Genomic DNA, 27381 nt, shown 5'->3' on the forward strand with positions numbered 1-27381 from the left:
AAAATGAAGAGTAAACAAAAGTTATTTGAGGTTCAGTTTTGGCTTGAAGAGGCGTACTCCATTGTGTATATTAAGCCTCTAAAATCATACGCCCTTTTTCTTTTCTTCCTTCCCTTTCCCTTCCTTCCTTTCTCTTTTTGGAGACAGGGTTTCCCTATGTATTCCTGGGGGAGTGCCCTAGAACTCATTACGTAGACCAGGCTGCCCTCAGATTCACAGGTTTGCCCGCTGCTGTCTCTCTAGTGCTAAGATTAAAGGTGTGCATCACCAAAATCCTCCTAATTATTTTTTGCAAGGCAATAAATGAATGGTTAGAGATCAGTTAAACATACTTTTCAACTTGAAAACTAATGAGCTAGATCCAAATGTGACTTAGACCTTTAATGCCAGCATCTTGTAAGCTAAAGCAGGGGACATTGAAGGCCAGCCTGAAGTACATAGTGAGTTCTAGGCAAACCTGTTCTACAGACTAAGATTTTATCTCAAAAATAGACAGATTTTCATTCCCTCCAATAAAGTAGCAGTCAGAAAGTAACTGGTCTTTAACCTGTTTTGTGGCTGAGTTCTTTCCATCTAACCAGTGCAAGTGTCAGAAATGTGTCCTGCCCATCACTGAGGCTCTACCTTTATCTTCTCTGTCTCTTGTCTAACCTGGTGATCAACAATATTGACATCAATTTACAATTTCTCCTCTTGTATGTTTTCCTCCTAGACAGTAGCAAACTGGCAACAAATCTCAGGTAGCAAAGTAAAGAAAGAACCTTTCTCTCTTCCGATAATTTATGAAAATTGTCTCCAATAAAAAGTCAAAGTCTGGCAGTACAAGGTCTCAATACACAGTTAATTTGGTTAATGTATTCACAGATGAAGCATTTTGACATGGACAGTAGCCAGATGGCACTCTATCTGGTGGGCAGGATTGTACAATGGCCCCCTGATAAATTAAAAGTCTACCTGCTTAGTCTTTTGATTAGAATTCAGAATGCTTGCTGGATAAGATTTAAATGGTGAAAGAAGGAAATAGAGAAGAAAAGAAATCAGCATTAGCATTACTCAGAGCTACCTTTTCGGGGTTGGAGGAGGGAGAGGGTCTATTGCTTTACAGGTTGCAGGCCACCAATTGAGGGAAGTCTGGGCAGGAGCCTGGAAGTCAGCCTACTTTCTTTTTTAGTAATTAATTTATTTATTCACTTGAGATCCAGTCACACACACACTCCCCAATGGCTCAGCTGTTAAAGGCTAGGCACACAACCAAAAATATAAGAGATAACGTTTTGTTTTAGTGATAGGGTCTCACACTGTGGCCCAGGCTTGCTTGGAAATCACTGTGTATCCCAGGCTCACTTCAAATATTGAGTAGTTTTCCTGCTTCAACCTTTTCAATGTGGAAATATACCGTGCCTTGCAACAATAGAATTTCAGTGTATAACGTTGCCACTTTATGCTTTTATTACTGAGTTATATGGTTTACATCATCATTGTCGTCGTCATCATCATCATACTGGGGCTCCCAGGACCTCCTGCATGCTAAGTAGGCATTGTAGCAATTAGTTATACCAAAGACTTATACCTAGCTTTTAACTTAATAAGAGTATCCTGACAATATAATCATTTAGTATTCATCTAAAACCTGAGCTTTTGGGGGGGGGGGCTTTTGTTGTTGTTTGCTGTTTCTGGGGATGGAATGCCCATGCATATTGGGCAAATGTTCTACCACTGACTACAGTACCCCTGGTCCTAGAGTCTAGGATTTGAGGGTTTTTTTTTTTTTTTTTTTTTTGGTTTTTTGAGACAGGGTTTCTCTGTGTAGCCTTGGCTGTCCTGGAACTCACTTTGTAGACTAGGCTGGCCTCAAACTCAGAGATCCGCCTGCCTCTGCCTCCCAAGTGCTGGGATTAAAGGTGTGCGCCACCACACCCAGACACTTGAGGGTCTTTTTAATGTGTGTATGTAGGGGAGGGGTGAGTGAATTGAGGGGACATAGGTGCCACAATATGCATGTAGAACTTAGAGGGACACTTTGTAGAATCAGTTACCTCCCTCCCTCCCTTCTTCCTCTCTTTCTGTCCATCAGTATATCTCCCCTCCCTCCCTCCCTTCCCCCCTCCATCCCTACCTTCCTTCCTGCTTTTACCTAGGAACTGTAGATTAAACTCAGGGTGCCAGGCCTTTACCTGATGAGCCATCTCACCTGTCCAACCTAAGTTTATAGAGGTTGTATATGGTTCCACATTACCTTAGTACTGTCTTCTGTTTAATATTGTGGCTTTGGTTTTGTTTTAGGGGGTGGTTTTTTTGTTGTTGTTTTGAGACTTGGTTTCTTTGTGTAGCCCTGGATGTCCTGAAACTAGCTCTGTAAATCAGGCTGGCCTCAAACTCACAGAGACCTACCTGTCTGACTCTGCCTCCTGAGTTCTAAGATCAAAGTCATGTGCCAACCACTGCCAGTGAATATTCTGGTTATGTATATTTATGAATAGCACCTTTTATGTTATTTCTGTTACTGACAGTTGAACCCAGGTCCTTGCATATGATAAGCATACTTTGTAGTGTTAAGATGAGTCTGTATACTGTTTTTTTGAGGCAGGGTTTTCCTGTAGTCCTGACTAGCTAGCCTCCAGTTTAGCAAGACTTAGCTAACTTAGCTACTATGGTGGTTTGAATGAAAATGGCTCCCATAGACTCAGGGAGTAATTGTTGAAGTAGCCTTGTTGAAGTAGGTGTGGCCTTGTTGGAGAAAGTGTGTCACTGTGGGTATGGGATTCAGAAGCTCAAGCCAGGCCCAGTGGCTCTTTCTGCTGATCCAAATGTAGAACTCTCAGGTTCCTTCTCCAGCACAGTGTCTGCCTGGATGCTGCCATGCTTTCTGCCATGGTGATAATGGACTAAACCTCTGAACTGTAAGCCAGCTGCAGTTAAATGCTTTTCTTTATAAGAATTGCCTTGGTCATGGTGTCTCTTCACAGCAATAGTCCACTGACTAAGACAGCCATGATCTGGTTTTATTTCCCTGAGTGTAATGTATCAGTATTAGTTTTTGTCTTTTGTCCCATACCTTTACTTGTATGTGGGTTACATTGATTTGTGATACTGATCATTGCCAAATAAGGGAAAAATATCATTTTGTCACAATGAAACCCATCACATTGAATAGGAATTTAAAAGTTGTTTTGATTACAAATGAGATTTAATAGTTTTGCATACATTTTCAAATCTTTATAGTACCTATTTGTAAATATTCTGATTTGCTGTTGCCACATTCATCTCTTTCTAGGTAGAATTATAAGTGAATTCGTGACTTTCCTTAAAGCCACTGTTGGATGGGCTGGTGAGACGGCTCAGCTGGTGAGAGCACTGACTGCTCTTCCAAAGGTCCTGAGTTCAAATCCCAGCAACCACATGGTGGCTCACAACCACCTGTAATGAGATCTGACACCCTCTTCTGGTGTGTCTGAAAACAGCTACAGTGTACTTACATAAAATAAATAAATAAATCTTTGGGCTAGAGCAAGCAGGAACTGAGTGAGCAGAGTTGACCAGAGTGAACAGGGCCAACCAGAGTGAGCAGAGATCCTAAAAAATTCAATTCCCAACAACCGCATAAAGGCTCACAACCATCTGTACAGCTACAGTGTCACATACATTAAATAAATAAATAAATAAATATTTTTTTAAAAGCCACTGTTGGTTATGAAAACATGATGGATTAGAAGGAGGTACTACTGATACAAGATCCATTTCTACTTGAGAGCATTTAATATTGGTGTGAAAAACAAGTAAGATACAAACAGATTTAGCCAGGGTCCTCCCTATAAACATTGTATTTATTTAGAGCGTGAGCATGCTATATACACCTGAATGTGGTGGCTCTAATTTTGGAGATGAGCGAACAACCTTTGGAAGTTGGTTCTCTGCTACCATGTTGGTCCTAGGCTTGATGGAATTGGTCCACTGACCCATTTTGCCAGCACAGGGCATTCTATTTTTATTAACTTTTTTTTTTTCAGTTTTTCAAGACAGGGTTTCTCTGTGTAGCCCTTGCTCTCCTGGAACTCACTCTGTAGACCAGACTGGTCTCAAACTCAGAAATCCGCCTGCTTCTGCCTCCCAAGTGCTGGGATTAAAGGCGTGTGCCACCACCGCCCGGCTGATATTGTTCATAGTAGTTAGAAATTGTGAACTTGATGTTCAGCAACCAGAGTGGGTCTACTGACTCCCACTTGTAATTCCAGCACTCAGGAGGCTTTGAGTTTGAAACCAGTGCATGCTAAGTAGTGAGTGAGTAATAAGACATTAAGTCCTTTTCCCCAACCTCAAAGTACAGTAGTGAAGTGCATAGCTATAGAGTAGAGAGCTACTGGGCTAATGAAATCAATAGATAGCTCTCAAAAGATGAAATATAAATAGCCAATAAACATAAAAGTGTCCATTATCCTCAGCCATCAAGAAAATAGAAATAAAACAGCACTGCGATACCATTTCACATCAGTCAAAATGGCCATTTTAAATTTGTATTATTTTCAATATTTCCTCTAGATAAATTCATAGACAAAGTTTTTAAGATGACAGTATTCATGTTTAAAGTTTTTTTTTAACATACACTGCCAGGATACTTTCCAGAACAGTGGGCCAATTTTATTCTTTCCATGGTAACTATTTGATATAATGTTTTTATTAATTTGAGAATATCATATAATATATTTTGACAGTATTTACCCTTACTCCTCCTTTTACAGAATGGCTGTTAGTAAAACAACAACAACAACAACAACAACAAAAAACCTAGCAAATGTTGAGAATTGGAGTATGGAGAGAAGGGAGCCTTTGCTTGCTGGGGGGTGGGGGTGGGGGGATGTGAGTTAGTCTAGCCACTATAGAAACCTGGAGTTTTTTCAGAAAAGTAGACTTTTACTTTCTTTTCATGTAGGGTCTCTTGTGGCCAGAGATGCTCTTGAATTCCTTATCCTCCTGCCTCCACCTCCCATGTACTGGGATTAGAAGCACATGCCACCACACCTCACTTTCTTTATTTGCTTGTATGTTTATTGAAGCAGATCTCATTCTGTAGCACAGGCTGGTCTGGAACTCTCTGTAACCCTGCTGGCTGTGAGGTTGTGGCTATTCTCCTGCCTCTCCCTCCTAAATGAAGTTAAACATGTGTGCCACTTCTGGATGTCTAAAGACTTTTGAAATGCCTATACATGCTTCTGTATTCCTAGACCATCTTTGGAAGGATACATAAGAGACTAGTGAGAGTGATTGATTGCTTCTAGGAAGGGCCCTGGAGGTTTAAGGTACAGGAGCGGATAGATAGAGGTTGAATTCGTTAGGTGGTTTATGTCCACTTAATAGGTGTTTTTAAAGTCAAAGTCACACTGTAAAACAATTAATTGTTCTGTATCTTATTTGAAAATAGGATTTTCATAGAAAAATCAATTTAAGATGATACCATCACAGTGAACTCTAGTTTATTCTGGCTGCCCTGGCTGTTCTGGAACTCCCTATGTAAACCAGGTTGGCCTTGATTTCACAGATCTGCCTGTCTCTGTCTCCCAAGTGCTGAGCTTAGAGGTATGTACCACCATTCCCAGCAAAGCTACTTCTTAATGTATTTTTACCACATCGAGAAAATATCCTTCAAATTTGAATATTTTGTTTATTCATTGTTTTAAATAGCACACAATTATTATAAAAGCATCCATACATAATTAATAGACCATAGGAACTTTTGTTTCTTTCTTATATTCTTAAATTTTTGTATGTAATTATATTTTATTACTTGTGTGCATTGTACCATAAATATTAAAGAGTTCTGCCAAAAAGAAAATAGGTGTTCTATGTAGTATCTACCTGTCATTGATAGCTTATATATACTACATAGTTAATCTTAATCTTTATTATTATTTTATGTATACGAGTGTTTTGTTTGCATGTGTGTGTGTGGGCACATGAGTACCTGGTATCCCCAGAGGCAAGAGGGCCATTGGATCCGGAAATAGAGTTACACGCAGTTGTGAGCTGCCATACTGGTGCTAGGAGCTGACCCCAAGTCCTCTGAAAGAGCAGCCAGTGATCTTAATTGCTAAGTTATTACACGCAGTTGTGAGCTGCCATACTGGTGCTAGGAGCTGACCCCAAGTCCTCTGAAAGAGCAGCCAGTGATCTTAATTGCTAAGTTATCTCTCATGCCTCCTATGTATGTTTTTAAAGATAGGGTTTGTGGTATAATCCTACTAAAAACCCATCCAGTCAGGCTAAGGATATAGCTCCATGAGAGAGCACTGGCCCCCAATGTATGATCCACAGGAGAACATACACAACAAAAAGAAGAGAATGCAAAGTCTTTATGTAAAAACATACACCAGGATTTTGTTTGTATAAAATGATTTTTCTGTTGGTAGATTTTTCTATCTAAAACATTATGGTACTAGAACTCATTAAAAGAATATAAATGTGTTAGGCATAGCTTTCTGCAATCCCAGTTTATGAAAGGCTGTGGCAGGAGGATGGTGAGTTTATTGCTAGCTCTAGACAAACCTGGGCTAACCTGATAAAACCTTGTTTCAACTCTCTCCTTGTTCCCATAAAATAAATAAATGCACACCAGAAGCTTGAAATGATGCTACAGGCCTGTAATCCTAGCACTTAGAGAGCTAAAGAGGAGGATTACAAGTTCAGTAGCTTGCCTGGACTACAAAGCAGGGTCAAGGTGAGTCTGCTGAGTGATAGCTACCCAGTCTCAGACTTTAGAATGGGCTAGTGAGATGCCTCAGCAGTTAAAGAAAGCATTGCTGTGCTAGCCGGCTGAATCAAGTTCAGTCCCCAGAAGCCATGTAAAGGTGGGAGGAAGAACTCCATCCACAAAGCTCCAGTCTGGCTCTGTACTCATGCTCTGGATTGCATATGCCTTTCCCCCAAGTGTACACACAAAGTTAAGTTTTGAAGGTAAGTGAAAATGTTAAAACCCTAAGATAGGTGAGGGTATAATCCAGCCTTATGTCTTCTTGCCTAGTACTTGTAAGGTTAGTTCCCAGCACCACAAAGCAACAAAAAGCTTACTAATATTACAAATAAGCAGGCAGGAATTCCAGTAAGACTGAAAAGTAGGGCTATATTATTAAAGGAGTATCATTATAGAGGCAATGAAATTTACCTTTTAAAACTATTTAGAGTTGCCAGGAGGTGGTGGTACATGTATTTAATCCCAGTGCTCAGAGGCGGGAGCAGGTGGATGTCTTTTTTTTTTTTTTTTTTTTTTAGGTTTTTCGAGACAGGGTTTCTCTGTATAGCCCTGGCTGTCCTGGAACTCACTTTGTAGACCAGGCTGGCCTCGAACTCAGAAATCCGCCTGCCTCTGCCTCCCGAGTGCTGGGACTAAAGGCGTGCGCCACCACGCCCGGCTTTAAACTGTTTTGTTTTGTTTTTTTTTTTTTTTTGGTTTTTTTGGTTTTTTTGAGACAGGGTTTCTCTTTATAGCTCTGGCTGTCCTGGAGCTCACTTTGTAAACCAGGCTGGCCTCGAACTCAGAAATACAGGTAGATGTCTTGATTTCAAGGCCATTCTGGTTTACAGAGTGAGGTCCAGGACAGTCAGGACTACACATGGAAACCCACTCTCTAAAAATAAAACAAAAAGAAAAGAAATAAAAATGCAACCAGACTAAAGATGGTGTACGTCTTTAATCTCAGCACTCAGGAGATAGAAGCAGGTGGATCTCTGTGTTCAAGACCAGCCAGAGTTACATAGTAAGACCTTGTAAAAATAAAAGAATAGGGGCCGATAAGATAGCTCAGCAGTAAAATATGCTTTGTCTGCCAAGTCTCATGACCTGAGTTCAATCCCTTGGGCACACATGATGAAAGAACGGAACTGATCCCTGCACGTTGTTCTCTGATTTCCACATGCATGTTGTGGTACAAGCTCCCTGACCTACAAAAGAAATGAATGGAATTTTTAAATATACAAGAGCCTAGTGTGGAACACATCCTTAAACCCAGCAGTTAGGAGATGATAGTCAAAGGGCCCTGAGTTCAAGGCTGCCCTGGGCTACATAGGATGCTGCCCTCCTTCCTCATTTTCCCTGTTTCCCTCAAAAATAGAATAATAATGACAATGAAGTAGTAGTAATACTTGGAAGCGTAAGAGCAGAGACTGTCACTAGAATTTATATGCCTAACAAAAAAATTAATTGGGCTCCGGAAAAATAAGTTAAATACACAAGCACTTAGAACAGAAATGCCATAGTCCTTTCAGTGTCACTCTGAAAACACTGTACTGCACAGTTTCTACACCAAAGACAACAAATTGAAACACAACTCATTTATCTGCTAAAGGCAGCTCTTTTTAGATTTAAAATTGGCCTTTTAACAATTGCTAAACAATTTTAATATTTTTAAAGCTTTATTGAAACATAATTCAACTGCTATAAAATTAAAGTATACTTAGCTCAGTGCTAGATCATTTGCTTAGCAGGCATGAGACCACGAGTTTCATCTCTTATACCATGAAAATAAGGAATGCATGAAGTCTGTGTGCTGTTTCATGATTTTAGTGTGTTCACAGAGTTGGAAACCTATCATCACGATTCTTTTAGTTTAGTCCCACTGCTGCCAACACCCAGTTTCCACTTGTACTTACTCCCCAGTTCCATCCTTTAGTCATAAACAGCAGTCAATACAGCATGGTAAGTGGGAGGCCTATGGTACGTTTGTGGGAGAGCGTCTACATCTATAATAGAAAAGAGAAGTCTGAAGACTTAGAGCATACCAGTGACTAGATATTGGCTTTCTCTGGTAAATAAAACAAAGTGAATCAATTAAAACACCCACATACCATGGGTGTGTTTGTGTGGAGGTCAGAAGGCAACCTTGGTTCTCACCTTTCACCTTGTTCAAGGCAGGGTTCTTTCGTTGTTTATCCACTCCGTGTGCTGGTTAGCTGGTCCCTGAGCTTCCAGGGATTCTACTGTTTCTACCTTTCATTTCACAATAGGACCCCTGGGATTACAGATGCCTTCCATATCTGTCCGTCCAGAGATTCAAACTCAAGCCATCACATTTAGATGGCAAGTGATTTTTACCCACTGAGCCATCTCCCCAGTCAAGTTAAAACCTTTTTTTATTATTTATCTAAGTAACATGATTTTATCAAAGTCACTGTTTACTGCTTCTCTATTCCTCTGTATAAAAATCCTAAACAGTAGGTTGTAAGTAGCTTTAAGATAGGTAGCTTTAAATAAGTGAAATAGTAGCTATAGGATAGTTATCATTAACTCTCATTATTATCATTATTAAGTCTTCCTGACTTAATCATGTCTGCATGACCTACCAAAATGTTAACAGCTCTCTTATGAACATTTTACAGTAACCAAATTGCTTAAAGTTCCCAGGTTTTGCCTTTTTTGTTTAAGTGAAATTTGGTGCTGACCTTGTTCTTGACTTCCATATCCACAGTTAGTGCTGAGCACTCCCTTGGGAGTGACAGGCAGGCTTGTAAGCACCTGTAATGGATGCGCCTGCAGATGCAGCTGGGTCTCACTTTGGTTTCCACTCTTCTTCTTCTTTTTTTTTTTTTTTTACATGTTAATATTTCTTTTTTTTTAATTTTTAATATTTTTATTACATATTTTCCTCAGTTACATTTCCAATGCTATCCCAAAAGTCCCCCATAACCTCCCCCCAGTTCCCTACCCACCCATTCCCATTCTTTTGGCCCTGGCATTCCCCTATATTGGGGCATATAAAGTTTGCAAGTCCAATGGGCCTCTCTTTCCAGTGATGGCCGACTAGGTCATCTTTGGATACATATGCAGCTAGAGACAAGAGCTCCGGGGTTCTGGTTAGTACATCATGTTGTTCCAACAATAGGGTTGCAGATCCCTTTAGCTCCTTGGGTACTTTCTCTAGCTTCTCCATTGGGAGCCCTGTGTCTTTTTTTTTTTTTAATTAATCATTCCATTCATTTACATCTCATGATACTCCTCTTCCTGGTTACCCCTCCACAAGCCCCATCCCATCTGTCCTCTTCCCCCCCTCCCTGTTTGCCTCTAGGACAGTGCTCCTCCACCCACCCACTCTCACCCAACTTCCACTCTTCTACTAGCAGTTTCCTTCCTTCCTTTCCATTCATCCATCTTCTCCTTCCTTCCTTCCTTTGTTTAGTTTGGTTTTGAGGTAAGGTCTCACTGTATATTCCAGGCTGGCCTGGAGCTTACTCGATAGATAGCCCTGGTTGGTCTTGACCTCACAGCAATCGTCCTGCCTCAAACTTCCAAGTGCCATTCAGGCATGAATCACCCTGCCTGCCTTTTAAAGACATTTTGAGATAAAGATCATGTGTAATGTTGTAAGCATTATAATACACACACACACACACACACACACACACACACACACACGAGACAGGGTCTCATAATATAGGTCTGTCTGTCTTGAAACTCACTATGTAGACCAAGCTAGCCTCAAACTCACAGATACCCTCCTACCTCTGTCTTCCCTTCCCTCCCAAGTGCTAGGGTTAAACACTGGCACTACTCCTAACACAGTTTTTCCTACTAGCTATAATCATGTCCCAGTAAAGTTCATCGTCTTCAATACTGTTGCTGCGATACTGTCATTGCACAAACTTAGTTTTCAATTCATTGAATATTATATACTGGGTCTTGATAATGATTATGCCTTAATATAGAAGCAATCTGTTAAAATTTTTGTTAATTCGCAGTTGGTAAATTGGCAATATTTTTGTTTCTGTATGTCTTAACCTACTCCCTTCTCATTTTCTCTTTAGGTTAGCATTCAATCCTCTTGTCTTAGCACTTAACCATAGTCTTCTTTACACTGCTGACTAGTGTGTGTGTGTGTGTGTGTGTGTGTGTGTGTGTGTGTATTTTACTTTTTGTGAGGGAGACAGGATCTTATGTAATCAAATTGTTCTTGAACTCACTAGTAACAGAGGCTGCTCTTGGACTCCTGACTCCACCTCCCATGTGTAACTAATTCCAACATTCATGTCTGTTTTAAACATATTATATCACCATCGTAAAATTTTCCAAGTCTGTCATAAAGCATGTACCATTGCTTGCTATCCGATTATGTTACATTGTTGACTTCCATAGTACTGTTTCCCTTGGGATTTTTGACTGTCTTTCTTCTTAGGACAAAGCTTTCTTTGACATGTGTTCCTCCTCACTTTTCTCCATTTCTGGTTAGTACAGAGCCTGAGTGTACTGAGTGTAAATTATCTCAGCATACTCTCTTGCATGTCAAATCTTTTTCTTTTCTGTTATGTTTTTCCAGTAGGCATATACCCTGTTTTTTTTCTCTATTCACAATTCTGTGCTTTTTGTAGAATTATACTTCTCTCCCAACGCCAGGTTTACCCCCCTCCTCTCTGTGTGTATGTGTGTAAGTTTTATTGCATGACCATACATGAGAGAGGCACACATTGGCAAAGTACAACTTGGTGGAGTTGTCTTGTTGTCTTCTGACCTTTACTGTTACATTGCTTGACAGGATTTAAGTCAAGCCACAGACTTTGTGGAATACGTGCCTGTACCTACCAAGCTCGCTCATGTTCTCTCGCTCGCTCTCTCTCTCTCTCTCTCTCTCACTGGTTTCTCTTGGTTGCTACATATCTTTCACTTTTAGCTCATCTGGTAACTCACTCTTGGCATTCTTCTACATTCTGCAATTAATGTATGTACTGTATTCATTCAGATACTGCTTTCTAAACCCATGTAACCTAAACCAGTAGAATGGGATTGATCCCTTTATTTTTTTGAAGCAAGGTTCTTAAACTCACCTGGAAGTTGCCATCTTCTTGCCCCAGACTCTTGATTGCCAGGATTACAGGAGTATGTTTTTAGATCCACCTAAAGTCTCCTCTTGGAAGCTTTACAGACAGGTGCCCCTAGACAGTGACAAAGTTTCACATATCTAGAATGGGATGAATAATTGAACTCACAAATGTCTGCTATTGTGAAATAAGATTAGACCTTTAAATTTATGTTTTAATTAATCAAGTTAATTAAGTTAAGTTGTATCAAGTTAAACATTACCTCAGGGAAGGTAAGTTTCATCATTTTGTTTATGCTGGCCATTCTTCAAGAATATTATAGACTTGAAGTGCGTAGTCTTCTAGTCTATACTGAAGTTTCACCTTATTTTGTCCTATTTTATTTTATTTTTCGAGATAGGGATTCTCTATATCAACCCCTACTGTCCTGGAACTTGCTCTGTAGTCCGGACTTGTCTTGAACTCATGGAGAACTGCCTGCCTCTGCCTCCAGAGTATTGGGAATAAAGGTGTGTGCACCCCTCTGCCCAGCCTGAAATCTCTTACTGATGGGAAGGACTCATATTCTCAAAGGCAACCCAATTCATTGTGTACTGACTGCACTTGACTTTTAAAGCTCATTCATTTGTGGTGCTATCATGTTTTGGTTATAAGGCAGCCAGAGGGCTCATCAGGTAAAACCACTTGCTGCAAACCTGATGGCCTGTTTTTTTTCTTTTTGGAGTCCACGTGGTAAAAGGAGACCACTGGCTCCTGAGAGTTGTTCTCTGACCTCCACACATCTACTATGGCACATACACTGACCTGAACACACACACACACACACACTTTAAAATGCAAAAAAATAAGTTAAAATATATTAAGTATATACATTGGCCTTAATTCCACTGTAAAGGTACATTGAATTTGGATTTCTTTCCCACATGTCAACCTTCCTTTCTTTTGGGATAAAGATAGTCTTGTTTCTTCCAACTATTCCTCATATTCTGTTATCTTGAATGTTCTTCTAAGGACATGATAATTGTCAGTGTGTCTTCTAAAGTGTGTTTGGAATTGGAGATAATATTCATAATGTAGCTGAATTGGACATGAGTGTTCCACATCTGGACAGTCACGTAGTCTGAAGGCTGTGGGTTTTTTCTGCAGTCACATAATGTTGGCTGGTAATGAATTTGCAATTAACTAAAATCCCAATGTTTTTAAACTGGAAGTTCGCCTTTATGTGACTTCATTCTAAATCATTTGTTCATTTCCCTAGTTATTTAATACTTTTTAAGGGGGTGCGGGTTTCGAGACAGGGTTTCTCTGTGTAGCCCTGGCTGTCCCGGAACTCACTTTGTAGACCAGGCTGGCCTCAAACTCAGAAATCCACCTGCCTGTGCCTCCCGAGTGCTGGGATTAAAGTTGTGTGCCACCACGCACGGCTTTAATACCTTTTTAAAAAACAATATAAACTTGCATATTTCTGTAGTAGGTTTCATCTCACTAGCTTATCAACTAGCCTTTTTCTTCTTTGAATCTTTTCTATCATTATCCAGCATATGCTGATTCAATAAAGAACTTTGAACATTATTGTCAGAATGTTTTCAAACATCTGGAAAATGACACTTAAAAGTATCTAAAATTGTATTCCAAAAAAATTTCTCATAGATAGATAAAAGTCAGCTCTTAAGAGAGATGTGAATACTAGTGAAAATTGTCAAAGCCACACAAGCCTGAAGGATATTGTCATTTTTCAAGTGAGGCATTTTTTAACATTACTCAAAGGGAATTGATATTCTAAGACATATTGTGCTTACATAATGCCCAAAGTTCTGATAAATCTTCCCTAGATCTCAAAAACAAGACATCATCACCATTCTGGTCTTTTGTTTGTTTGTTTTTTTCAGACAGGGTCTCATTATGTGGCCCAGGCTGGTTGGTTTCTAATCCAGTGTCCCATGCCTCAGCTCCCTAAGTCCCTAAATGAACATATATATATATATACACTGGAACTCACTCTGTAGACCAGGCTGGCCTTCGAACTCAGAAATCCACCTGCCTGTGCCTCCAGAGTGCTGGGATTAAAGGCATGCGCCACCACACCCATCTCTGAGTTTTGATTCTTAGGACCCAAGTAAATGTTGGTTGGGCATGGTAGTGTACCCCTAAATCCAGGAGGAGACAGGATCTCCAGAGCAAGCTGTCTAGCTGACTAGACATGTCAGTGAGATCTAGGTTTTATTTAGAGATCTTGTCTCCACGAGTAAGATGGACCAAAAATTTGGGGTGCTTCCCAACATCAACCTTGGACTTCCACATGCACAGGCCTGCTCCTATACATATTCCCCCCCACACACACACACATACACACACACAAACATGGGAAAAAAGAAAAGTTCTGTATCCTGCAGGGCTTAGTGGTACATGCATGTAATCCCAGGAGTGTGGAGGTTTGGGCAGTAAATATGAGGCCAGTTGGGTTACACAGTGAACTCTGTCTCAAAACAAAGGAAAACATTGTAAGTTACTTCCGTTCAGCTATAGCACCCTTATTTATGCCCATTGACAGTCCTGGTTCCATTCAGTCTCCCTTCATCCAGGTTCCCTTAACTGCTGTGCTGTGAGGTTAACCTTTTAGCTTCCACATATATACCTAACACGTTCCCTTTCACATAATGTCATTCACTTCTATTTGTGTTGCTGCCAGTGGCAGAATTCTAATCTTTTTAAGGCTAAATATTATGTACATATACTACATTTTTTTTTTGTCCATTCAGCAAGAGTCAGCTAAAGCTGATTTCACATACACACAGTATTATAATAAATGTGCACATGCAGGTGTCTCTTCAACATACTGATTTACTTAGCCTGGATGTATGCCCAGTGGTGAGACTGCTGGATCCTGTTTTAGAGCTGCCTCTGCTTTGTTTTGAGATCCTGTATCGTAGGCTGGCCTAAAACCTTGTTATGTAGCTGAGAATGAGCTTGCCATTCTGATCCTCTCACTTCTACCTCCTGAGTTCTGAGATTATAGATGTGCTGCCACACCCAGTTTTTGTAGTGCCTGAGGATTAAACCCAGGCCTTGAACATCTAGTAGGTACTCTACTACTTGGGCAATATCCCCATCATTGTCTACTTGGTTAGGATATTCTTGACTTTTAAACATGTATATGTATGTGTCTGTGTACGAATGGGTGTGTACATGTGAGTGCAGGTGCCAAGGCCAGAGGGATTAGATCCCCTGAAGCTGAAGTTCCAGGTGATTGTGAGCAGCTAGGTGTGGCTATGGGTGCTGGGAGTTGAACTCCACTCCTCCTAACTGCCAAGCCCTCTCTCCAACCCCTAACTCTGTCTATCTAGTTTTTTAGGCTTGGAGAGATAGCTCAGTGCATGTGGAGGCAGAAAAGAAATCCCTTGGAGCAAGCAGGTTAGTGAACTCTTGAGTTCATCTGAGAGATCCTGCCTCAACAAAGTGGAGAGTAATAGAAGATGATATCCACTCACATGAATGCATAGCAGGCACACATATCTACACAAAACCAAAAAGAGCCTCCATTTTGTCTTCTGTAATTGCTGTTTATGTTCCTGATTACAGGTCTCTGTTGTTCACTTCCTCAGCAGCATTTGATGGTTTTTGTCTTTCAAATAATAGCTATCCTAATAGGTTGTGGGGTGATACCTCACTGTGGCTTTAATTTTTATCCCCCTGGTGTTTGGTGTGATGTTGATGTGTTTTCATGTGTTGTTTAGCTGTTTGTATGTCCTCCTTTGAGGCTATACCCAGTGCATTGATTTTTACATCAGAATCTTCCATTTTTACTCTGAAATTATTTGAGTTTTAGCCATTTGCTTATTTTGCATTTAGCAAACATCCTAAGGACATTATGGCAATGTGGAAGATTCTGGAGAAGCAGTATTTTCTGTAGCTAGGGTGACCACATGCTCTTCTGCTTTGCCTAAGGCAACCATGATTTATGCTGCTGTTTTGGACATTTATATTCATTTTGCACTTTCAGACCTGTTGGAGGAGGACAAACTATCTTGCCACTCTTCCCAGAACCCAGCTGACTCCTTTTGGTATGTTATTTGGGTTAAACATTACACAGTTGTAATTTGGCAGCTCTAATGAGGCTGCTAAATTCTCTTTCATTCAAACAGATTGTTCCTTGACCAACAGAAGTTGATAGCAAAAGTAATTTTACTTAATATCTGTAAATATTTAGAATGTTTCTTAAGGCATTCTCTGCCTGGCAGTTTTGGATGTGTAGGGTGTGTTTGTGTCTATGTTTCTTGCCTCTATGTATTGTATGTATATGTGTACACACATAAAATAAGGAATGGTCCACTTCCAGCAAAAGAAGACTCAACACATGAAAATGAGAAACATTTGATATCCTTATGCTGAAACCAATACTGTGAATACTTACCTTTTTGTTTAATAATTAATTTTTTTAGTCCTTTGAGAATTTTGTACATTGTATTTTGATCATAGTACCTACCTTCCCAGCTTCTCCCAGATCCACCCACCTAACTTTGTGTGTGTGTCTTTTTCTTAATGCATCAGGTTTCATTTGTGCTTCCTATATACTCTTGAGCATGGCATCTACTAGAGCACCTTTGTTTTGCTAAGCAGGGAAGTAAAAATATTTTTTAAATTGATGCATTAACATTCTAAACATTCATCTGTTTTTAAATAGTAAAAATTGAACTTTGCCTTGAATATGTAATGATTCATTATAACAATTATGCATAGTCTTTAATAATCTGCATATTTTATGCTGCTTTCATGTTTTTCCTAATTAATGACTTCACATGTTTAATATTTATAATTTTTCTGTCATAGTTTCCATATTTATATAAAATGAATACTTAAGATCAGTAATTCTGCTCTGTTTGTTTATATACTATCTTCCATCAAAAGACAAAATGGGACTGAGGTTGAGGCTCTTTGCTAGAGCACTTTCCTAAAATACAAAAGGCCCTGTGATGGACCCCTAGTACTTAAGTGAGAGAGAACCAGGCTGGGGGTGTAGGTCTGTTAGAGCATGTGTTTGGCATTATGTGAAGCCCAAACACTAAAAAAGGAGAACAAACAAAAGCGCAGACTTTATAAAACTCAAAAGTGGTTTGGTAATGTACGACTCTACTGTTTAGAATTAAAATGTGTCTTAGTTATTGTGCCATTATTTTTATGTCATCACTGGATAATATATTAGTGCTTAGTATCAGAAATAGCCCTTATGTTTTGTGTTTTGAAGTTCCTAATACAATGTTCTCTTTCTAGAAAAGGTGGACAAGTCCTATTTTCCAGAGAAGATGACTTTTAACAGTTTTGAAGGAACTAGAACTTTTGTACCTGCAGACACCAATAAGGATGAAGAATTTGTATTAGAGTTTAATAGATTAAAAACATTTGCTAACTTCCCAAGTAGTAGTCCTGTTTCAGCATCAACATTGGCGCGAGCTGGGTTTCTTTATACCGGTGAAGGAGACACCGTGCAATGTTTCAGTTGTCACGCGGCAATAGATAGATGGCAGTATGGAGACTCAGCTGTTGGAAGACACAGGAGAATATCCCCAAATTGCAGATTTATCAATGGTTTTTATTTTGAAAACGGTGCCGCACAGTCTACAAGTCCTGGTATCCAAAATGGCCAGTACAAATCTGAAAACTGTGTGGGAAACAGAAATCCTTTTGCCCTTGACAGGCCATCTGAGACTCATGCCGATTATCTCTTGAGAACTGGACAGGTTGTAGATATTTCAGACACCATATACCCGAGGAACCCTGCCATGTGTAGTGAAGAAGCCAGACTGAAGTCATTTCAGAACTGGCCGGACTATGCTCATTTAACCCCCAGAGAGTTAGCTAGTGCTGGCCTCTACTACACAGGGACTGATGATCAAGTGCAATGCTTTTGTTGTGGGGGAAAACTGAAAAATTGGGAACCCTGTGATCGTGCCTGGTCAGAACACAGGAGACACTTTCCTAATTGCTTCTTTGTTTTGGGCCGGAATGTTAATGTTCGAAGTGAATCTGGTGTGAGTTCTGATAGGAATTTCCCAAATTCAACAAACTCTCCAAGAAATCCAGCCATGGCAGAATATGAAGCACGGATCGTTACTTTTGGAACGTGGACATCTTCAGTTAACAAGGAGCAGCTTGCAAGAGCTGGATTTTATGCTTTAGGTAAACTTCACCAGACAATTACTTTCCAAATGTCACAGAGCTCCTGCAGAGAAAATCATTGTGTTAGTTTGCTCATTCTCTAAATTCATGTTACATCTTTTTGTTTTGTTTTGTTTTTTTGTCAAGACAGGGTTTCTCTGTATAGCCCTGGCTGTTCTGGAACTAACTTTGTAGACCAGGCTGGCCTCAAACTCAGAAATCTGCCTGCCTCTGCCTCCCGAGTGCTGGGATTTAAGGCGTGCGCCACCACGCCCGGCTTTCATGTTACATCTTTAATGTAACTACTGAATTTATGTTAAAAGGCTATGCTTTTATGAGTCAGATCTGTGTTTAAGTAATTCTTGGCTGGGGGAGGTTAGAGTTGAGAGAAAAGATAGTATCAATTTCTGACAGATAGTGGATCTATTAGTAATACCATCTGCCATTTATTAAATGTCTGCTCTGTATGCTCAAAATATTTACTACATGGATTGTCTCTAAGCTTCACCACAATTCCATAGAGATAGTTAACCTTAGAGAATTTGGTTTGATTCATGGTAACTCGACATGGAGCTTAGCATAGTGCCACATACCTGTAATCCCAGCAATCTTAGCAGCCGAGGTAGAATAATGAGCATGAGTTTGTTTGAGGGCAGTTTGGGCTACGTCATGATGCCATCTCTCAAAAAGCCAACCAAACAAAAATTAACGTCTGCCTTTAAAGTGTACGCCACATCTTTGGAAGCTGCCTGAACTGCTTCAGAGTACTTTTTAAGCAATGCCTATGCATGTTTCAAGAAAAGCTGCCAGTCTTATGGCTTCTAGGACTATTTTAATCTGCATGCCTGACTCATTTATTTTAGGAAAATAATGCCAAATTCAAATATAAATTATTTCACTTATATAACATAGTAATCTTTTTTGGATTTATTTATTTATTCATTTACTGGATATGAGTATACTGTTACACTCTTTAGACATACCAGAAGAGAACATTGGATCCAACTGCAGGTGGTTATAAGCCACCATGTTGTTGCTGGGAATTGAACTCAGGACCTCTGGAAAAGCAGTTAGTGCTCTTAATCTCTGAGCCATCTCTCCAGCCCATAACATTAGTAATCATAAAGGTCTGTTTCATGTCCTTAAAGATTTATGCTTATAGTTTATGCTGAACTGTATTATTGTTAACATTTGGAATATAACTTAAACAGATTTCAGTTTGATGAAGTAAAGTTTAATAGTGATGGTCCAAATGACATACACTAGAAAGAATGTAACAATTATAGTTTCTAACATAAATACTGTGATTTTATTTTCATTGTAGTCTACTAAGCACATTATATTGAGATGATGAATTTAGTATGTATTTTCCTTCAAATGACAAAGATCATATCTAGATGGAATGTGAATGTTGTCTTTTAAGGCATGAGGTTTTCTGTAACTTAGATGTTAAAACAGGCATTTTTCTGAAAACTTAGACTTGCACAGAAAGGCATAGTTTTTCTTGCATGTTTTGTTAGGTGAAGGCGATAAAGTGAAGTGCTTTCACTGTGGAGGAGGGCTCACAGATTGGAAGCCAAGTGAAGACCCTTGGGAACAGCATGCAAAGTGGTATCCAGGGTAAGATCCTTAATTGTTCATTCAGTAACAGAAAAGTTGGACATTGTGCAGTGGAAATATTTGAATTACTTTTCACCTCAACTATTTTTGCCTTCACTATGGCTTGAAATTCACACCAAGTTTACAGAAATGGGGTCACCTACTTTGTAGGCAAGAAAAAAAAACAAAAAACAAAAAAAACCCAAAAAACCCAACCACCTAAGACTTCTGGTAACCAAAACATTCACTGTTTATATGTCATATGATACTTAGATGATTCTATTTCTAAAAACCAAATTATTAAAATGTATATTCTTTTATTTAGTATACAAAATACATACTTTTTATTTAGAAGTAGGCTCTTTGGAGATTGGCATGAGCCCATAGTACCATGAGAAGTCCTGAAGAATGGTCATAATGTATATTATTGTTTGTTTGTTTTTTAATTTGAGACAAGGTCTCACATTAGCTCAGGTTGACCTGAAATTGCCTGTGCCTTCCAGGCTGGCCTCCATCTTGAAACCCTCTTGTCTCAGACTCTTTGTCATCTTGCCTTGAAAATACTCAGCTCTATAAGTTATGTGAGCTTCTAACATATAAAATATATATTAGACTTCAAACATTAGAACAATCATTTGAAAAGAATCTTTTTAAAACAATATTCAAGATAAATGAGAAAATAAAAACTAAGGTTTTTAAGTTTTCAGTACTGGTTTTAAAAGATTAACCATTTTGAACCTTTAAAAAAAAATGTCAGTATGGCCTGGTGGTGTTGGTGACAAATGGCTTTAATCCCAGCACTCAGGAGGCAGAAGCAGGTGGATCTCTTTTGAGTTTGAGGTCAGCCTGGTCTGTGGAGTTCCAGGACAGCCAAGAGTATACAGAGAAACCCTATATCAGAAAAACCAAATAAATAAATAAATAAATAAATAAATAAATAAATAGTAATAACTAAGTGTTAGGGTACTAATTTAATAGCTTCTTTTGCCTGGCTTTAGTTTTAGTTTTGTTTGTTTGAGATATGGTCTTGTTATGTAGCCTTAACTAGACTGCAAATTCCTATGTACATGCGGCTGGCCTTCAAACTTGTGGGCAGCCTTCCAGCTTCTGCCTCTTGAGTATTATAGAGGTGTCTTGTCTTTTTGGGGGTAGTATCTCTTGTACCTCAGGTTGGCAAGAATTCACTATGTAGCCAAAGATGGCACTAACTTCTGTTCTTGGTTAATCTTCTAAGTGCAGATAATTCAGGTTTTGCCACCATGCCTGGCTAATAGCTTTTTTGACTTTTTTTTTTTTTCATTTTCTTTTTTGGCACAGGCTATATATAGCCCAGAGTAGCCAGGTTTTCATATCAGTTTTCCTGTCTCAGCCTCTCAAGTGCTAAGATTATAGTCGGATGTCACCATACTTGGCTCCTAATTCAGTAACTCTTACTTATAAATTGAAAGTTTTCAAATTGATATTATTAGCATGAGTAATAGTCTTGAAATTATAGCTGGATAAGGAGTTGTATAGCAGTACTTTGTGGCTCCTCAGAAACAGTGAATGAAGCTCAGGCATTTAACCTCAGCTGCTTAGGAGTCTGCTGAGATAGGAGAATGGGAATTTCAGGGCCTGTCTAGGCTACAAAGCGCATTCAAGGCCAGACTTGGACTTCTTAGAAAGACCCTATCACAAATAAAAAGCTCTTTTTAAAAGACTGGGGTGATTTATGGTTATTCCTGCTTATAATCCTAGCATTTGGGATATGTAGGCAGGAGGTTTAGAAGTCCAAGGTCATGTTTGGCTACATAGCAAATTTGAGGCCAGCTTCAGAATGGCCTCTAATGGGAACTGATGTTATAGGTAAGTGATGGAGTGCCTGCTTAGTGTGCTCATGGCTCTTAGTTTAATCCCCAGTAATATACAAAAAAGACAAGAATGAAAAGGTTGGTTTTACTTGTTTGTCCATTGCATGGGTGGGGGATGTACATCTCATAATGCACAGTTGGCGGTTTGTACAGCCTGGAGGGCTTTGTTCTTCTCTGTGAGCTCCTAAGATTGAACTTGTCAGAAAGTGCCTTCTCTCTGGCCCCAAGATAGTTAATGGAATTTAATGCTGGAGACTGCCTTTACTAGTACTTCACTAATTTATCAGCTAGTAGAGTTTAATTTAATTTAATTTTCATTAATCTTTTAGGTGTAAATACCTATTGGATGAGAAGGGGCAAGAATATATAAATAATATTCATTTAACCCATTCACTTGAGGAATCTTTGGTAAGTAGCTTATTGTGCAATATGTTTTCAAATTCTATATTATTTGTTTTTCTTTTGTTTTCATTAATTTATTTATTCACTTTACATCCCAATATCCACTCCCCATTTCCCAGTTTCTCCCTTACACAACTTCTTCTCTCATTCTCTCCCCATCCCCCCCTGAGAAGAGGGAGGCCCTCCCTGGGTATCACCCCCACCCTGCCATATCAAGTCACTGAATCATTAGGTACATCCTCTCCTGCTGAGGCCAGACAAGGAGGCTCAGTTAGAGGAACAGGACCCACAGGCAGGCAGTAGGTTTAGGAACAGCCCCCACTCCAGTTGTTGGGGGACCCACATAGACCAAGCTGTACATCTACTATATATGTGCAGGGGGCATGTGTAGATCCAGCCCATGCTTGCTCTTTGGCTGGTGATTCAGTCTCTGGGAAACTCCAATGGTCCAAGTTGGTTGACTCTGTTAGTCTTCCTATGGTGTGTGTGTGTCTTTAGTAACCTTTTAGCAGATAATACTTCAGACCCTATATGTGGAACAACAATATGAACTAACCAGTACCCCGGAGTTCTAGCTCCATATGTATCTCTATGTGTCTATCCATATGTGTCTCTAGCTGCATATGTATCAAAAGATGGCCTAGTTGGCCATCACTGGAAAGAGAGGCCCATTGGACTTGCAAACTTTATATGCCCCAGTACAGGGGAGCGCCAGGGCCAAAAAGTGGGAGTGGGTGGGTAGGGGAGTGGGGGGGGGAGTATATTAGGGACTTTTGGGATAGCATTGGAAATGTAAATGAGGAAAATACCTAATAAAAATATTTAAAAAAAAAGATAATACTTCAGATTGCAAAAATAAGGACAGAGATATACATGGGTTATACCTTTTCTGGCTAGCATAAACAAGCCCCTGGGTTCAATCAAGATGTAAAACTGTGTCTGAATTGACACAGAACAGTGACCGTCAGAACATTAGTAGACTGAGAAGAACTTTGGACTGCAATGGGAGTCTAGAGTGGACATGATGGTTCTACCCTTAGCTTTTAGCTGCATTTGTATTGGTTTGTTCTCCAGGGGGTCATTGGATCTCTTTGGCCCTCAGTTTCTTATCTATAAAGGGGTGATGAGTAGATAGATAGTCTTACCTTCCTTCCATTCCGTTAGGTTATGCTCTTATGAATAGTCAGGTTTTTAAAATTAGAATAAAGCCAATTTGTTTTAAGTTTATTAACTTTTCAAATTGAGATAATTGCTTTCTGCTAAAGTGAATTCTTACCATTCATATTTCTATTTTAGGGAAGAACTGCTGAAAAAACACCATCTCTAACTAAAAAAATTGGTAAATATGCCTATTAAAAATAAATCTGTTTAGTTTTGTGGCCAATTTATTATAGTATGTTTAATTAGGCTGCTATAAATTTAAGAATTTAATGAAGTGCTTATAATTTTATACCAGATAGTTTTGTAGTGAGAACATTAATAGAAAGCCAGGTGCTGTGGTGGAAATCTGTAATCCTAGCACTCACGATGTTAAAGTAGGAGAATTCTGAACTTGTGGTCAGTCTGGATTGCATGGCATGTTTTTAAGAAAGGAAGGGAGGGAGGAAAATATATTAAAACAACAAAGAAATTAGAAGTTTAGGTTTTTACGTTTTCATTTACTTATTTATTTAATCTGTATGGGTGGTCAGCCTTCATATATGTGTGCCATATGCATGCCTGGTGATCTACCCATGGCCACGGTATAATTTCGTTTTGTTTCATTTTGTTTTTAGAGAAAGGATTTCTCTGTGTACCCCTGGCTGTCATGGAAGTTGTTTTATACAACAGGCTAGCCTCAACCTCACAGCGATATGCCTGCCTCTGCCTCCCAATTAAATGCATGCACTATTATAAATTGTTAATAGAACTAAGCGCTATAAACAAGGTCTTCTAAATTCCATAGCATATTGTAGATTTAGTTTTTTTTAAAGATTTATTAGTATATGTAAGTACACTATAGCTGTTTTCAGACACACCAGAAGAGGATGTCAGATCTCATTATGGATGGTTGTGAGCTACCATGTGGTTGCTGGGATTTGAACTCAGGACCTTAGGAAGAACAGTCAGTGCTCTTAACGGCTGAGTCATCTCTCCAGCCCTAAATGTAAATTTTAGTGTGATTGATTATGTATGGGGGTTTGGTGGTGGTGGTGGTGGTGTGGAACGGAGTTTTTCTATATATTTCAACTGTCCTGGAACTCACTTTGAAGAGCAGGCTGGCCTCAAACCCCCAGATACCTTCCTGCCTCTGTCTCTGCCTCCACAGTGTTAAAATTAAAGGTGTCCACCACAGCACCTGTGCACTAGTGTTTTTTTTTGGGGGGGACTGGGTTTTTCTGTATAGACATGGCTGTCCTGGAACTCAACTCTATAGACCAGGCTGGCCTCGAACTTAGAAATCCGCCTGCCTCTGACTCGCAAGTGCTAGGATTAAAGACGTGCGCCACCACTGCCGAGCAGACACTAGTTCTTTTGGAGTTTCCATTTGTGGGTTTTCAGTTTTTTTGTTTTGTTTTCTCTTTTCTTTTTTTTTTTCTTTTCTTTTTTTTTTTTTTTTTTTGGTTTTTCGAGACAGGGTTTCTCTGTATAGCCCTGGCTGTCCTGGAACTCACTTTGTAGACCAGGCTGGCCTTGAACTCAGAAATCCGCCTGCCTCTGCCTCCCAAGTGCTGGGATTAAAGGCGTGCACCACCACGCCCGGCTGAAGCAGTATGTTTTAATTTAGAGTATCTGGTGGGTCCCTATTCCCTAATGTTGTAACATTATCTGTTTTGTGTGTAAAGGATTACAAGGCAGGAGGATACTACAAATATTTGTAAATATGCTTGAAATGCAGAGCTACGTTATATTATTTGGAATGGATTTGGTAGCAGGTATAAATAACCAAGTTAAAGAAATCATTTTTCTCTAGCATACTTCTTTTTGTGGTTTCTTGAGATAGGGTTTCCTGGATGTCTTGGAACTTTCTCTGTAGACCAGGCTGACCTAGAACTCAAAAGATCTGCCTGTCCCTGCCTCCTGAGTGCTGGGACTAAAGGCGTACATGAGCACCACTTTTCTTTTCAGCTTTGGAAATCAAAGGCACAGCAACACATATAGGCAAACACTCTACTGCTGAACTTTTCATCCATATGATAGTCTCAAATCCCTAAACTGTTTACTGTTTAGTTATGTTAATGAAAATACTTCCACTATGTTCTTTCTCCACCCAACTTTGATTTCAGATGATACCATCTTCCAGAATCCTATGGTGCAAGAAGCTATACGAATGGGATTTAGCTTCAAGGACATTAAGAAAACAATGGAAGAAAAAATCCAAACATCTGGGAGCAGTTATCTATCACTTGAGGTCCTGATTGCAGATCTTGTGAGTGCTCAGAAAGATAATACACAGGATGAGTCAAGTCAAACTTCATTGCAGAAAGGTATGCATTGTTTTTATAGGAAAAATCACCTTGTAGCCCATCCATTTCCTTTATAATATCTCCATAGGATAAACACTTTTACTCTTTGAACTTAGTATTATGGTTCTCTTATTTCAATGAACAACCAAAAATACAGCAGATAAGCTACTTCTGGACAGTTTTTCTTTTATCCTTTTTCTTTTTCTGGGTGGGGTGGGGGGTTGGAGACAGCTCTGTATAGCCCTGGCTGTCCTGGAATTTGCTATGTAGACTAGGCTGGATCTCAAACTCAAGTGATCCACTTGCTTCTACCCCACAAATGCTGGGATTAAAGGCATGAGCCCCCACACCCAGCCTGAAGGCTGTTTCTTTTCTTTTTTTTAAAGATTTATTTGTTTATTTTATGTATGTGAGTACACTGTTGCTATGCAGATGGTTGTGAGCCTTCTTGTGGTTGTTGGGAACTGAATTTTTAGGACCTCTGCTCGCTCTGCTCAACCCTGCTCACTCAGGTCGGTCCCACTTGCTCTGGTCAATTATTATACATAAGTACACTGTAGCTGACTTGAGATGCACCAGAAAATGGCGTCAGATCTCATTACAGATTGTTGTGAACCACCATGTGGTTGCTGGGATTTGAACTCAGGACCTTCAGAAGAGCAGTCAGTACTCTTACCCATTGAGCCATCTTGCCACCCCTGAAGGCTGTTTCTTAAGAGACTAGAACAATCCTTTTGTCCTTTTCATACCCAGAGAGCTCAAATACGGCAGTACTTCTCTCTGATTCAAAACTCCTCAGCAGCTCTCCAAACCCTCAGAATCAAGTCTCAATGCTTCCATGGTTTGTCACATCTTTAAGGGTCAACTCTTGCCGACCTTCTGTATCTGGTCTGGTTTCCTTCATATTCAATTACCAGTTTTGACTTACGCCCTTATATGTCGTGCTCTGTCTCTTGCAGCATGCTTCAGTCATTTCTTTCACCTTCGTTTAATATCATTGTCACTGTTTAGCATATCATAATTTTCTGTTTACTTATGTTCCCAATTTGTCTGTGAATATTGGGTGCCTAAAGTATATGTATGTATTATTTATTTTATACCAAATGCCCAAGTAAGTGTTCAGTAAGTGCTTGTTAAGTAAGAACAAGATTAAACTTGCTTTCTAAACATGTTTTGGAAATAATGTTCCCTCCAGGACATAAATGCCATAAAAAGGAGAGATAGCAGCCATGGTGGCACACACCTTTAATCTCAGGATTTCAGGAGGCAGAGACAGGCCACGGCTAAATAATAAGACCCAGAATTTTGTTTTGTTTTGTTTTGAAAAGGATATATACAAAGTTTAATAGGGAAATGCATTGTGTTCCCATAATGGGATTCATCCAGTGAAATAGTTTCATGTGACTAGTCCTAGAAGTTAGTGGAAGAACCTAGCAGAGCTAGTGCAGTTGATCAGTGGGTAAGGTGCTTGCTTCCAAGACTGAAGATCTAACTTGAGGACTAGAAACCTGGGAACTGTATGGTGGACAAAGAGAACCAACTCCGGAAAGTAGACCTCTTCACTTTGTCACATGTGCCACAGTGTATGCACTCACACAAATATAAATACATGTAATAAATTATTTTTTAGAAGGAAAGACAACTTGTTTGTAAAAATGCCACAAGAGGTAGGTATGTGGCACAATGAATGGTATTCAGTATCCTGAATTTTCAGGATGCTGACACCCCCCCCACACACACACACACACACCCCAAAGGGGGAAAAACCTTCCAATTCTCATTTGAAGCCAGATTTATAAACCATTAGGATACAGTGATTACAAATATAGTTAAAATATGTAATTTATTTGGAGTAATGCCCAGCATATAATATTTATGTTCTATTACTGTTGATTATCGTTGCTGTTATCATATATGACTACAAATCATAGTTTTGTGGCATATTTGTTAGCATTTCACAAAATCTGTTTTGGCAAAGGTTCAGCTATGCAGCTACTTCAGTATCCTCTAATTACACCCAAATGTTTTTGTTTGGATAGCCTGCCAACGTCTTAAATGTACTTGCAACTGTAAAGCCTTTACCTCCTTCTCTATTTCCAATAGTTCTTACTGCCTCCTTGACACTGACAAGCCCAACT

The 27381-nt window shown here is 39.4% G+C and overlaps 1 protein-coding gene across 2 annotated transcripts in view; it reads left to right on the forward strand.

Annotated features, from left to right (window-relative positions):
- The window catches only part of Xiap (X-linked inhibitor of apoptosis), a 50275-nt gene that overhangs the window by 17441 nt on the left and 5453 nt on the right, over positions 1 to 27381 (forward strand). The window contains exons 3-8 of one of the 2 annotated variants that reach the window (XM_021153202.3): positions 15794 to 15854; positions 17062 to 17967; positions 19467 to 19566; positions 21725 to 21803; positions 23094 to 23136; positions 25064 to 25264. In XM_021153202.3, the coding sequence (XP_021008861.1) occupies positions 15794 to 15854; positions 17062 to 17967; positions 19467 to 19566; positions 21725 to 21803; positions 23094 to 23136; positions 25064 to 25264 (1390 nt within the window). The remainder of the gene's footprint in view (positions 1 to 15793; positions 15855 to 17061; positions 17968 to 19466; positions 19567 to 21724; positions 21804 to 23093; positions 23137 to 25063; positions 25265 to 27381) is intronic. The other variant, XM_085838189.1, reaches the window with a different exon arrangement.

Source organism: Mus caroli, unplaced genomic scaffold (assembly GCF_978045245.1).
Source record: "Mus caroli unplaced genomic scaffold, Mus_caroli_1 scaffold_5, whole genome shotgun sequence".
Taxonomy (NCBI): domain Eukaryota; kingdom Metazoa; phylum Chordata; class Mammalia; order Rodentia; family Muridae; genus Mus; species Mus caroli.